The sequence below is a fragment of the Elephantulus edwardii genome, unplaced genomic scaffold, assembly GCF_000299155.1.
Source record: "Elephantulus edwardii isolate Elephantulus edwardi_28Jun2011 unplaced genomic scaffold, EleEdw1.0 scaffold00146, whole genome shotgun sequence".
NCBI lineage: Eukaryota > Metazoa > Chordata > Mammalia > Macroscelidea > Macroscelididae > Elephantulus > Elephantulus edwardii.
In genome coordinates, this window is record NW_006399896.1 from 7417953 (window position 1) to 7433137 (window position 15185).

General features: G+C 38.1%; 1 protein-coding gene across 3 annotated transcripts in view; it reads left to right on the forward strand.

Annotated features, from left to right (window-relative positions):
* Positions 1-13008, forward strand: part of ZEB1 (zinc finger E-box binding homeobox 1) — a 225484-nt gene extending 212476 nt beyond the window's left edge. The window contains exons 6-9 of one of the 3 annotated variants that reach the window (XM_006894575.1): positions 318-423; positions 6547-8357; positions 10380-10560; positions 12280-12998. In XM_006894575.1, the coding sequence (XP_006894637.1) occupies positions 318-423; positions 6547-8357; positions 10380-10560; positions 12280-12875 (2694 nt within the window). In that variant the 3' untranslated portion in view covers positions 12876-12998. Of the gene's footprint in view, positions 1-317; positions 424-6546; positions 8358-10379; positions 10561-12279 lie in introns of all 3 variants that reach the window. The other 2 variants (XM_006894577.1, XM_006894576.1) reach the window with 2 other exon arrangements.
* The last annotated feature ends 2177 nt before the right edge of the window (positions 13009-15185 follow it).

A 15185-nucleotide genomic window follows, 5' to 3' on the forward strand; every position in this document is an offset into this window, starting at 1 on the left:
TATTTATTTGAAAAATCTCTGAATTCTGAATCTATATGCAAGATTCTTATTTTTACTAAATATTGTGCTGCTTAATGCATTCTGATTCCCAAACAGTAAATTGAAAAGGAGATATTTTTTTTCTTCAATCAAAATCCCTTTCCCATTGTCACCATCCTGTTCGGTACTAACTCTAGGTGTTAGACTGAAGTGACTTCTACAGTTCGAAGGCTTTAAGGAGCAAAATCATCAAACTTATGCAAAACAAATTTTTTTAGGAGAGTGTACTTTCTATCTAAAGGTTTTTTGTGAATAAAAATACTGATTCTTTCTTACAGAGACAAGTGACGCAGTCTGGGGGTAATCGTAAATTCAAGTGCACTGAATGTGGAAAAGCTTTCAAATACAAACATCACCTAAAAGAGCACTTAAGAATCCACAGTGGTAAATATATATATATATATATATATTGTTTCCTTCTACATCCTGAATATAATATCATATTTGGTAAATAAATATAACATCATCCAACTACACAGAAATTTTTTGTTTTTTCTTTGGGATAAAAATGTAAAATGTAACAACTTTCTGTATAAATGGAATTTTATTGGCATTTTAACTTAAACTAAGGTATATCAAATAACTATAATGTGACATACTCCAAACTTGGTAATCAGTAGATAATCTAGCATATTTTAATAAGAAGTATTGGCACAAGATAGAGCAGGGGTTAGGGCTATTGTACATAGTAGGGTCACTATGAATCACAGGTGACTCGACGGCACCTAACAACAATATAACAACATGACTCAAATATGGATGTCTTTCTTTCATCTGCTTCTTTCTGCAAAATTCTTGTCTGTCATACACTGTTCTAAATCTGAGCATTTGGATTACGACAGACAAGGAAGAAGGATTGGCCATCCACTTCTGAAATAACAGGCCTTTGAAAGCCCTGTGAAAAATAGAGCACACTTAGAGTAGACTAGTAGTAGACAAGGTTGGCTCAGGATAGAGCAGGGTTCAGAGTTTTTGTACATAGGGTTGCTCTGAGTCACAGGCATCTTGACAGCACATAAAAACAATTACCTAAAAACGCTTTTGATCACATCTGTAGAAGATGCTAAGCTGTCAAAGGTGTTGTTGTTGTTGTTGGGCGGCATTGACTCAATTAAAACTGACAGCAACCCTGTAAACAACACTTCAGAAGCTTCACTATCCTGCCCCACCTCCACAATTGACATACTTAAGCACATTTTTCCAGTCATCTTGTCAGTCCTTTTCATTCAGGATCTTCCTTCTTTCTCTTATCTAAAGCTTTCGAGGCATATCTTTTTCCAAGGATAAGCACCACCTGAATAGACTGCCCAGAGAAATGAGAAGTGAAAGCATGGGTCATACCAAAGATGAGAACCAAAGACTCAAACCGTGCTTCTCAGATTAAAATACTATTTCTAGAAACAGCACTTGACATTTAATTTCAGAATCCTGAAGTGATATTGAAACATTAGTCTCATTCACATAGTAAGTGGGGAGCTCCTGGCTGCAGTAAAGTTGGAAGGGTCTGCTTTTTCTGTAAATTGGCTCCTGCTGCGCCAGTGACCAGTTCAAATTCAGCCAGATCACGTGACATAGAACTCCTGCTGTCTCCACACTGTCCACTCACTATACTGTCCTGTTCTTAACATTGTTTACTAGGAATCATGTAAATATTTACTATATACATATATCTATCTATCTATACATCTTAAAATATATAATAAAATGAAACATGGTTAGGGAAGACAGACATAGTGCAAACATGATTAACTGAATCCCATTAAATTCTTGTAGAAAATGGCTCTTTCAAACATGCAAAATAGGAAAACTATGTAAGTCTTCTCAAGGTTAGCCACAGTTTGTTGTGACCAACACAGTCAAATGCCTTTGCTAGTCAATGAAACAGATAGACATTTCTCTTGTACTCTCTGCCTTCAGCCAAAATCCATCTAACGTTATCTGTGATGTCCCCAGTGCCACAGCCTCTTCTAAAGCCAGCTTGCACATCTGGTTGTTCTTTGGTAATGTACTGTTCTGTAATTTTGGAATATCTTCAGCAGAATCTTTCTTGCATGTGACATTAGTGATATTGTGCAATAATTTCCACATACTGTCGGACCACCTTTTTTTAGAATGGGTAGATCTATATATCTATTTCAGTCAATTAGCCAGGTCCTCCAGGTTTGTTAGCACAAACTGGTGAGCACATCCAAGGCTACATATGTTTGTTTAAATATGTCAACAGGTATACCATCAATTCCAGGGGCCTTGTTTTATTGTCACTTTCTTCCGAGCAGCTTATTTTATGAAATTCTTCTATGTCAGCCAATTCTTTTTGGCAGAGTGACTGTATACTTCTTCCATCTTCTTTTGATGCTTCCTGTATCATTCAACATTCTATCCATAGCATCCTTAAATATTGAAACTGAGGCTATATTTGTTCAGTTCTTTCAGCATAAGAAATACTAAGCGAGTTCATTCCTTTTGATTGTCCAACTCCAGCTCTTTGCACATTTAAATACTTAGCTTTGTCTTCTCAAGCTTGCCCTCTGAAATATTCTGTTCAGCTCTTTAACTTCTTAATTATAAGTTACTTGTTGGTTGGCAAACTAATTGTGGCTGACCTTAAGAATGGAACTCCCCGAACACTTAAGTGTGCTCATGTGAGACTTGGACCAGGAAGCAGTCATCAGAGCAAGGAAACCGTGCATGGTTCAGAATAAGGAAAGGAGTGTGTCAGGGAGTCATCCTATCTCCATTCCTTTTCAGTCGGTATTCAGAACCGATCATTTGTAAGGCTGGACTTTTATGAGGAGGAATATGGCATCAGGATTAGAGGAAGACTCATCAACAACCTGTAGTATGCAGATGACACAACCTTACTTGCTAAAACTGAAGAGGACCTGAGGTGTTTCCTACAGAAGGTCAAGGACTGCAGTCTTCAGAATGGATTGAAGCACAACATCAAGAGAAAGAAGTTTCTCACCATCAGGCCAGTTGGCAGCATCATGATAGAGAAGAAATTGAGATTGTTAACAGTGTTAGCTTTCTTGGCTCTACAGTCAACACTCTTGATACCAGTAGCCAGGAAATAAAAAGACAGATTTCATTGGGAAAGTGCTGTCAGGGACCTCTTCAGAGTACTGAGGAGCAATGATGTCTCTCTAGACACTAAGGTGCACTTGATCCAGGCTACAGTTTTCGCAATTACTTGCTGTGCATCAGAGGATCAGTGACTAAGGATGACAAAAGAAGAATCAATGCCTTTGAGTTCTAATTCTGGAGAAGAGTATTGAACATAAACCATGGGCTGCCAGGAGAACAAGCAGATCTGTCCTGAAAAGGGTGAGACCAAGCTGCTCCTTGGAGGCAGGGATTTTGAAGTTCTGCCTCATATACTTTGGGCATGTTGCCAGCAAGGACCAGTCCTTAGAGAAGGACATCCTATTTGGAATAGTAGAACGACAGCACAGGAGAGGAAGAACCTAGATGACATAGATTGATACAGTAACTGGGGTAATAGGAGTTGGTCTGTTGAAGACATTAAGGTTGGCTCAGGAGAAGACAGAGTTCAGAGCTGTTGTACATAGGGACCCTGTGAGTCACAGATGACTCGATGGCACATAACAACACCAACAGTCTTTGTAAGTAAAATGAGGCAATTGCCAGGGAAAACATGTACAACTTTTCCTGATAATAAGCACCATAAAGAGGAAAACAAACTGTAAAATATTACGTCATCCTTAGTGATAGCTTCAAAATAACAGAATTTGACAGGAGATTTGTCTGTTTGAAACAAAATTCTTTCATAGAAGACAGAATAATCATGCCAAAATAAAATTCCAAAATAAGCGTTTCTCCAGCATGACCACTGGAAATAGTCTGTGTCTAGGGCTCTTTGATAGTCCAGTGGTCTGGTTTATTCTGAGGGAGCATTTCACCCAGTGTTGCATGAAGTGTCATCCAGGACTGGTAGCAGTCTGCAAATGATTCATCACAGATTCTTACCAGAGATAACTCTAGAAATGAAGAATAATTACTCAGAAACTGTTTTACTATGACACTGCTGGGAAATTGTCATTATATTTTACAAAATACTGATTGCACCTTCATTACAGATAGTTTTCAAAGCATTATTTATAGAGTATCTAGTGGATAAAGTATGTATCTCAATCCTCTGGAATTTTTTCTCACCAAATTTTTATAGGTATTCAGGAGCAAGGTCCAAAATTATACTCCCTTAGAATTACCTAGGTTGTTACTGTATTCTGACACAATTCTAATAGTGAGTCACGTGCCAAGTCATGCATGTTAGCACTCACTCAAATGTGCTACTTGTATGAGTTGAGATATGATGAGAATGCCACCAGCAATCCACTCAGTGAAAACCAGAGAACTCCTATAGATGGGCTCCTGACCACTCCAGAAAATGACATGGGTTTGCCCCAGATATTCACATAGGTGGTCAAAGTGAAATGATTTGGCCATCCTATCCCTCATCCAAAAATGCTCCCTAGTTGCATTAGCCTGGAAATTTTTTCTATCAAATGGAACAAAACACCTACCTCTGTCTTTAAAATTAATCTCGAACTTCATGGTTACATCTGATTTTAAACACTACAACCTCTCAGTATAATCTCCAAGCTAGAAATGTAAGTACACCCTCACTAAATTGTTAATTGAGTATTCAGTCAATACTGAGTAGAAAAAATTGTTATTACCACATTTCATAGATCTCTAATTAGCCATTTTTCTTCAGCCAAAAAAATACTCAGTGTCTTCATTATCTATTGCTGCTATAACATAAATACCACAAGTCAGGGACTTTAACAAACAGAAATTTATTTTCTCACCATTTAGAAGGATAGACTTCTGAGTTCAGGGCACCAGGACCAGGAGAAAACTTCCTCTATCCCTGTCTGCTCTGGGGAAGGTCTTTGTCTCTTCAGCTTGTTTCCTGATTGTTTAGAGATGTTCATGCAGCTTGTCACCAGTCGTCTTCCATATATACTTCTTGAGCTTTTTTTCCCTAAGCTCTTACATAAATTTTTAGTCTTGTTTAAAACAAAGCATACACTAATTCTGTCACATTAGTATTTAAAAGATAATTCATTCCCCTGTAGGGTTTAAAGTATGTATTTTAAGCTGGTTGAGGGGCGCAGTTTCATCCGTACCTTTCTGAACCTGTACTGTGAAAGGTGCTGGGGATAAATGATAAACAAGACTCACTGTCTTCTACCTTGTCCAGAATCTATAGGTTCCACAATCTAGAAATTCTTATCTGTAACCTTTAGTTCATAAATAATGCACTCTGCTTACACACCAGAGAGCTCTGGTGGCGTAGTGGTAAGGAATTGTGCTGCCAACACAGAGAAACGGAGTTCAAATCCATGGTAGAAAGATGGGCAGTCTCTTCCTGTGCCATTTACTGCCTCTGAAAACCCACTGGAAGATGAGTTGTGAGTCGGTTCTGCGTTGATGGTACAAAACAGCATACTTACGTGTTAAATCTAAAAGTGTAAAATTAGGCTTGTATGAAAATAACTCATTTAGTTCAGTGCTTCTGAACATATTCTACAGAAGGATAAGGGAGAATAAATGCCTTTACACAGGTGCCCCCAAGATGAACTGCATGTTGTCTGTGGCAATGGGCCCAAGTGTATCAGAGAGGATGAGGATGGCACAGGACAGAACTGGATTCAAGTCTGTGCATAGGGTCACTGAGGTCATACTCCACTTGATGGCACCTAACAGGTGGAAAGTTTGGGGAAGTAGCTTGTGCTAGAAAATTCCTTGACATTGTGATTTTTACCTAATCATTTCTATGTAGGCTGCATTTTTTCCTCCACAATATAATATATAGATATAGATATAAGAAATAAAATTTTTAGTAACAATATAGTCTGTCACTAAAATTGAAATGTCAAGATGCTTTAAATACTCAATGGTGCACTGTCTTATATCTCCATACAAGATAAGACATGAATTACATAGCACCATAGTTTAATAATCAAGGCTTATAAGCATCACCTGTGTTTAACATTTTCTTCTAATTAGTAGAGATCGTTTGAAGAAAGTATTACGGATATGGGAGCTTTACTCAATCAAGGACAGAGACTCCTCACACTTGTGAAGTCTTACTGGAGAGTTCTTTCTTTTGTCTCCTCAACTATTACTTTTGCCTATAAAATAGAAGATTATATAGTTTGGTAAAAATGCTGAGGAAAAAGTTATTCGATTATCATTTTAGATAAAAATTAGATTTATATTTGAAATTATAGAGGCTGTCAGGAATGGTATGTTCATATGCTGGAAAGACTGCTTTGCTGGTTACCACTCATAGTTCATACTAGGATTTTAGTAGTATTTGTAACATTTATGTAAGACAAACTAAAAGCGATTATTCTACAAAAAGTCATGACAAAGCTTAAATTGATCCTGCTTGTTTTAAGAAAAATGTAGATGAATTCTTTAAAAACTGAAGATATAATAATTCAACTAATACTTTCCCCCCCACCTGTTGTTTAGGAGAGAAGCCATATGAATGCCCAAACTGCAAGAAACGTTTTTCCCATTCTGGTTCCTACAGCTCTCATATCAGCAGTAAGAAATGTATCAGCTTGATGCCTGTGAATGGGCGGCCACGAACAGGACTCAAGACATCTCAGTGTTCCTCACCATCTCTGTCAGCATCTCCGGGCAGCCCCACACGGCCACAGATACGGCAAAAGCTAGAAAATAAACCCCTTCCGGAACAACTTTCTGTAAACCAAATTAAAACTGAACCTGTGGATTATGAGTTCAAACCCATAGTGGTTGCTTCAGGAATCAACTGTTCAGCCCCTTTACAAAATGGGGTTTTCAGTGGTGGTGCCCCATTACAGGCAACCAGTTCTCCTCAGGGTGTGGTGCAAGCTGTTGTTCTGCCAACAGTCGGTTTGATGTCTCCCATCAGTATCAATTTAAGTGATATTCAGAATGTACTTAAAGTGGCAGTAGACGGTAATGTAATAAGGCAAGTTTTGGAGAATAATCAAGCCAATCTTGCATCCAAAGATCAAGAAACAATCAGCACTTCATCCATCCAACAAGGTGGCCATTCTGTTATTTCCGCTATCAGTCTTCCTTTGGTTGATCAAGATGGAACAACCAAAATCATCATCAACTATAGTCTGGAGCAGCCTAGCCAACTTCAAGTGGTTCCTCAGAATTTGAAAAAAGAAAACCCAGTCCCCACAAACAGTTGCAAAAGTGAAAAGCTACCAGAAGATCTGACTGTTAAATCTGAGAAGGACAAAGGCTTTGAAGGGGGCTTGAACGACAGCACTTGCCTTCTGTGTGAGGACTGCCCAGGGGGCCTCGATGCACTTCCAGGACTAAAGCACTATGAGCAGCCAGCCCAGCCGCCTCCGCTCCCAGCCCCCGAAGCGGAGAAGCCCGAGGCCTCTGTCTCATCTGGTACTGGAGATGGCAGCTTGTCTCCCAGTCAGCCACCTTTAAAGAACCTCTTGTCTCTTCTAAAAGCATATTATGCTTTGAATGCACAACCAAGTGCAGAAGAGCTCTCAAAAATCGCTGATTCAGTAAACCTGCCGCTGGATGTAGTCAAAAAGTGGTTTGAAAAGATGCAAGCTGGACAGATTTCCGTGCAGTCTCCTGAACCATCTTCTCCTGAAGCAGGCAAAGTCACTGTCCCTGCAAAGAACAATGATCAGCCTCAACCTACAAATACAAATGAATCCCAAGACAGCACAATAAATCCAGAGAGTTCTCAGAAAACAACTAAATCTCCAGTTTTACCAGTGGGATCAACTGTCAATGGTTCCGAAAGTAGAACACCGTCCCCATCACCACTAAACCTTTCTTCATCCAGAAATACACAGGGTTACTTGTACATAGCAGAGGGTGCACAGGAGGAGCCCCAAGTAGAACCTCTTGATCTTTCACTACCAAAGCAACAGGGAGAGTTATTGGAAAGGTCATCTATCACTAGTGTTTACCAGAACAGTGTTTATTCTGTCCAGGAAGAACCCTTGAACTTGTCTTGTACAAAAAAGGAGCCACAAAAGGACAATTGTGTTACAGACTCAGAACCAGTTGTAAATGTAATCCCACCAAGTGCCAACCCCATAAATATTGCTATACCTACAGTCACTGCCCAGTTACCCACAATAGTGGCCATTGCTGACCAGAACAGTGTTCCGTGCTTGCGAGCACTAGCTGCCAATAAGCAAACTATCTTGATTCCCCAGGTAGCTTACACGTACTCAACTACAGTTAGCCCTGCCGTCCAGGAGCAGCCACCACCTTTGAAAGTGATTCAGCCAAATGGAAATCAGGTAAGGCCTGCTGCCCAAACCTGAGCAGGAGGGTGCTCCTTTGACTTTCCCTTAACATTTTCTAAGAAAATCAGTCACAGGGGAGCCAAGCGCATTGTTACCCGCTTTCATTTTTAAAAGGACACATGGATGGTTGCTATAATTTTTGTGGCATCATGGCATCAGTGTTTAATAATCCAAGGGATAGCTGTCAACGAAAGTTTAAAGGGCTGTTCTGTGAAAATGATGCATAAAGATTAAATGGTGTGAAACTAGAGCCAAAAAAAAAATTTCTGCAAAATTCACTGATACGATTTTATGTGTTTATGGTTCTATTCCTGACATTATACAATAGTTTCTGCCTTGATTATGACCATTAGTAACAGGAAATAAGTTCCTATTCACAAACATTTCACCGGGAGCCATAGCTCTCACTTTTTATATGCCAGCACCTCTGTTTATAGAAGGCTATAATGAAACAAACAGTAAGTATAAAAAGAACTCATCTAGTAAGTTTTTACTGATCTCTTCATGAGCTATAAACATTAAGCAGTGTTGAGACATAATTATTCTATAGTATAATATATGGCTGTGAATTTATATATACATTTTTCTCCTTCACATTGGGGGAGGGGTGGAGATGGGGTGGGCGGGGAGAGGGGTGCAACAGTGAATGAATGGAATTCCAAAATCTCTGTAGATGTTCATTGAAATGGAAAATTAATTAATTAATTAATTTTTTTTTAAAAAGCAAAAAACTTGTTCTGTGGTGCACTCAGCTTTGAGTAGAGCTGTTTGTGTGACTGGTAGGTGTGTTACTTCGCAAGCCTAAACTTCTGTATGTCACTAACCTTGATATCTCTACATTTTTCTCTGCATTAATTTCTGATTGAGTCAAAATAATAATAATAATAATAAGTATGCAGTTATTTTCTGTAAATAAGTGCTGCTAAAACCAATTTCAGTGTCCTGCTCAAATGTGTATTGGTGGGTTTTTGTTCAATATAGCTACTGATTAGAATTATAATTTCTCTTGAACATGATTTTATATAGCCAGTGAATTCTACTGTTTTATTATGTAGGATGTTTTGCATGCCTTTAAGTAGTGGAAAACTGTCTGCTAACATTTCATCTAATTATATATTAAATCAAATAATGATGAAAATACACTTGAGTTATTTCACCACCCATTGGTAGCCCACAAATGACCAAGACAAATGGCTGCCTCTGCCATCCCTTACAAAGCCATAAGCAGTATTGTGAGGAACCTTTGTGGGCTTATAGGCAATAGAATGGAAGATTCTAGAAAAAACTTGAATCTTTTTAGTGACTCAACTGCAAGGATTATTCTACCTCTAGCTCACAGTTATTTCCCAGATACCTGAAATTATTCTAGTGACATTCTAGAGATTCAGTTTGACAAGTAAATATTTCTGTTAAAAATTATTTCTATTTCTGTTTCTTTATTTCCCCCCTTTTCCCCATCTTGTACCTTTGCACCTTTTAGGGAAAAAGTAGCTCAGACTGCTGGAGTAGGTAGTGAGGGGGAATTGTACAAAGACCTTGGAGGCTGAATCCTGAAACTGTCCTATACAGTGCCATTTAAAGATCACTTTTAAATAAGCAGAATCTTAATTTTGCCTAGTGAGACTTGGAATGTAAAACAGGAAATTAAATGATGCCTTTAGGAATTAGTGATTATTAAACTTTTAAGTTCAAACTCTATGCCACTTTTTCATATGGAGCCAAGTAAATTTTGTTACTACACATTTCCTATTTCTTTTTCTAGTTAATTTTAATAGCTTATATTACTGCTAAAGTTGTAACTATATTTCACAACCTCAACTTTGTTATCAACTACTGCATATCATCATGGTGTGCATACCTGCCTTGATAAGCAATGTGCTTGCTTCGACAAAGTTGTTGAAAGTGTAAATCAGAGTATTTCCTTAACCCATACTTTTATTTAAATATCATGTTAATATTAAAATTAATTCATTTTAATATTCAACTAATTCTCCTTACTCCTTTTTCCCTGTTTAGGATGAAAGACAAGACACTAGCTCAGAAGGAGTATCAAATGTGGAGGATCAGAATGATTCTGATTCTACGCCACCCAAAAAGAAAATGAGAAAAACAGAAAATGGAATGTATGCTTGTGATTTGTGTGATAAAATATTCCAAAAGAGTAGCTCATTACTTAGACATAAATATGAACACACAGGTATGTTAGTAAAAATAAATATATTATTCTTTTGTAAAATTCCTGTGATACACTAAAACAAAATTTCTAAATTAAAAGCAAATGTCCTTATGTCAGAATTAGAACTTTGGCTTTCCATATTCTTACTCCTTAGTGCCTTTGGTTTTTAATTTTTGGTTTTTGTGGATGTGCCTTTAATAATTCTTTAAGTGAGGATATATTTTTATAGTTTAAATAAAAGTTATAACTAAAAAGGCTAAGGCCTTATTAATAAAGATAAAGTATCCAAAATTGGGGACCACTTGCTAATAATAAAATAAGAACAAAATCAAAGAAAAAAACTGCCTAATTAGGAATTCTATCAGGATTCCCTGTGATATAAAGCATTACATGTTGGGCTGCTAAGCCAAAGGTCAGTGGTTCAAGCCTACCAGCCACCACTGTGAGAAAGATGAAGCAGTCCAGTCCTGTTAAGATTTGCAGCCCCGGAAATCCAGTGCTTTGCCATGAGTGGGTGTGTACTCCATGGATTAATAAGAATGCAAAATGCTGTCCTTAAGAGTCACAGGCTGGTCACCTAAAGATTTTAAGCAGGTCTTTTGTGGTATTTGGCATTTAGTTTTGCCTGAGAGACTGAACTATGCGATTCTAAGATCACTTCCAACTCTGAGAGTCTGTAATTCTACCACAAATACAGATTCCTCAGGTTAGCTCAGATCAGCAAACTATGGCCCACAGGCCCAATGTAAGTCTCCTCCTATGACCTCTGAAAGGGTTTTGTATTTTTTAAATGATTGGGATATAAGGAAGAAGAAAAGTTTTTATGATTAAAAATTTTATTAAAGTGAAATTTTAGTGTGCATAATAAAGTTTTATTGACACCCAGTCATGGCTGCTCATTTTCATATTTGTGTGCACTTGCTTTTATGCCACCACAGAATTGTGTGACAGAGACCATATGGCTTATAAAAGCCAAAACTGTTTACTATCTAGCCAGCTACAGAAGACATTGCTAACTCCTATCTAATGCTGTGCTGGCAAATTTTAACAACTGGCTCTGGAAAGTAGGGGAGAGCTGTGATTTACAGCCATTTGCAGATGTCCCTGGTTTAACTGTTCCCTCTGTGGCTGATTGCAAGCTTGCAGCGTAAGAGCAGTGGCTTGCAAAATGTCTGAAAATGTTACCGATGGGCTTCTTCAAGCCAGTCAGAACTGACTCGAGTTACCTCACGACCTCTCTCTAACCTGGGTCTCTCTGCAAGCCTGTTGGCTTATGGTAAGCTTTTTAGCCCTCTGCTTGCTTGTCTTTGACTACACCCTCAGCCATTTTGACTATGAAAGTTAAAGTCATTGCCATGGAGACAGAACTGCATTCATAGCTGACCCACCAGTCCTATGGGAGTTTACCCCGCCTGCCTTTGAGTTGGCAGTGTAACTCCTTACTCCTGTTGTTATAATCCTTGTATTTGTGGCATTTCAGTCTCATATAGTTCTTACTGCCCTTCTTATCTGTAAAGAAGACCTATAAACTAAATATTCTCCTGGAAATGGTGGCCCTAGTGCTAAGGAGCTACTCTTGACAACCCAAAGGCACATGGTTCAAATCTCCAAGCTGCTCTGTAGGAGGAAGATGGGCAGATCTCCCCCTGGGTGAATTAGAGCTATGGTTTGCAAACAGTTGGTACTTAACAACAACATATATATTTTTAAAAAATTCATAGCTGTATTTTTACTTTGCAGGTAAAAGACCTCATGAGTGTGGAATCTGTAAAAAGGCATTTAAACATAAACACCATTTGATTGAGCACATGCGATTACATTCTGGAGAAAAGCCCTATCAATGTGACAAATGTGGAAAGCGATTCTCACACTCTGGGTCTTACTCTCAACACATGAATCACCGCTACTCCTATTGCAAGAGGGAGGCCGAGGAGCGAGATGGCCCAGAGCCGGAGGAGGTAGGACCAGAGGTCCTCACGAGCGAGCATGTTGGTGCGAGGGCATCTCCCTCACAGGCCGACTCAGATGAGAGAGAGAGCTTGACCAGGGAAGAGGATGAAGACAGTGACAAGGAGGAAGAGGAGGAGGAGGACAAAGAGATGGAAGAACTGCAAGAAGAAAAAGAATGTGAAAAACCACAAGAGGAGGAGGATGACGAGGAGGAGGAAGAAGAAGCAGAGGAAGAAGAAGTAGAAGAGGCAGAGGAGGAGGGAGGAGAAGCCAAACCGGAGGGTGCTGTGAAGGATGACAGAGCTATAAATCAGGCAAGCTGCATAGAACAAAAAGTCAACGAGAAGAGCGAGCACGTGTCTGAAGAAAAAACAAACGAAGCCTAATAGGGTTTTTTTTTTCCTAGAAGGAAAATAAGTTCTGATTGGTAATGAAGTTTGTTCTATATAATACATACTTTCATGGAAACCCAGTAACCTGTATACTGTGGTTTCTGTTCACTACTGTGTAAAGTAAAAATTTAAAAAATACAAAAAAAAAAAAAGAAATCCGGGTGTGCCTGAACCTCAGACCTAGTAATTTTTCATGCAGTTTTCAAAGTTAGAACAAGTTTGTAACATGAAGCAGATTAGAAAACTTTAGTGACTCAGAACGCAAAGATGCAACAGGAAACTGATCAATTAGATAAGCATCTGGCATTGTTTCATTTTTATCAGTATTATCACTCTTCAGTTGGTTTATTCTTGAGCTGTACAATTGGGAGAAATTTTATAATTTTTTATTGGTAAACATATGCTAAATCCGCTTCAGTATTTTATTATGTTTTTTAAAATGTGAGAATTTCTGCACTACAAAATTCCCTTCACAGAGAAGTATAATACAGTTCCAAACCGTGCTAACTACCTTTTTTAAATTCAGCCTAGAAGGTAGTGATTTCTAATATTTAGATGTCATAGTAGAGCATATTATCATTTAAAGTGTATTGTTAGCCTTAAGAAAGTGGCAGATAGAAAAACTGAAGTTTCTTACTCATGTGGTTCAAAATGTAGTTCAGAAGATTGTCATTGAGTTCTGATTGCAGGGACTAACAGTGTTAATACTGGCGAGGCAGCAGCGTCGTCGGAATCAGTGTTCGTACTTGTGTTTGCGTATGTGGTAACAAATATGAAGGATGTGATATGAAGCTTTCTATCTCCTTTGGCCTTAAGCAAGACCTGTGTGCTGTAAGTGCCATTTATCAGTATTTTCAAGGCTCTAAGCCGCCTTTAGGAGCCCTGGTGGCCCAGCACTTAAGTGTTCACCTGCTGACCAGAAGGTCAGTGGTTTGGATCCACCAGCAGCTCCGCGGGAGAAAGATGTGGCAGTCTGCTTCCGTACAGAGTTACAGCCGTGGAGACCCTAGAGGGACAGTTCTGTTCTACCCTCAGAGGTCGCTGTGAGTCAGAATCGACTCGAAGGCATTGGAGTTGAGAACTCGCCTTTGTTCAATGTGTGGCCTACAATAACTAGCATTTGTTGATTTGTTTGTTGGTATCAAAATTCAAAAATAAAAGTTAAAACCACTGACTCTGTCAGAGAAACCGAAACACTGGGACATTTCACCCTCTAATTCCTCCATATTCCTTTTGTGTTCATTGACTTTCAGAATTTCTCTACAGTAATGAAAGGGAAATTTTCTAATCTGCTTTATCCATGTACTTGCATTTTGAACATGGACATGTCATTGTTATTTGGCTCATAACTGTTTCCAAATGTTAGTTATTATGGACCCAATTTATTAACAACATTAGCTGATTTTTACCTATCAGTATTATTATTTCTTTTAGTTTATAGATCTGTGCAACATTTTTGTACTGTATGTCTTCAAACCTGGCAGTATTAATACCCTTCTTACTGACATATGTACTTTTAGTTTTAGAAAACTTTTATATTTATGTGTCTTATTTTTATATTTCTTTATTTATTACACAGTGTAGTGTATAATACTGTAGTTTGTATTAATACAATAATATATTTTAGTATGAAAATTTGGAAAGTTGATAAGATTTAAAGTAGAGATGCAATTGGTTCTCTTGCATTGAGATTTGATTTAACAGTGTTATGTTAACATTTATACTTGCCTTGGACTGTAGAACAGAATTTAAATGGGAATGTATTAGTTTTACAACTACAATCAAGTCATTTTACCTTTACCCAGTTTTTAATATAAAACTCTTAAATTTTGAAATTCACTGTGTGACTAATAGCATGATGCTCTGCAGTTTTATTAAGAGATTAGCCTAACCATAAAACTCTCATTTCCTTAGTAAGCCAAATTAGGATAACCATATGTACACAGTATTGGGAACAATGTTTAACATTTCTGTGCCAATTTGTTCCTGTATTCATGTATGTAAGTTACAAATCTGACTCTTCATTTTTAAGTTCCTTGTTACACCATGGTCATTTTCTAGTTTTTTACCAGACTCTCCCCCCACCTCACAATAAAATGCATCAACAAGCCTGACCTGCGTCATTATTTAATCATTATCAAGATTTCCATTAATGTACTCTCAGAAATCAGACATTGCAATGTCACTCAATTCCTCTTGAGCTGAGTTTAGAAAACAAAATAAATGTTAGACATTCACCAAGAGCACAAAATTAAGGATTTCTTCTGACTAAATATTTCTAAAATGATAAGGTCTCCTCGGAGG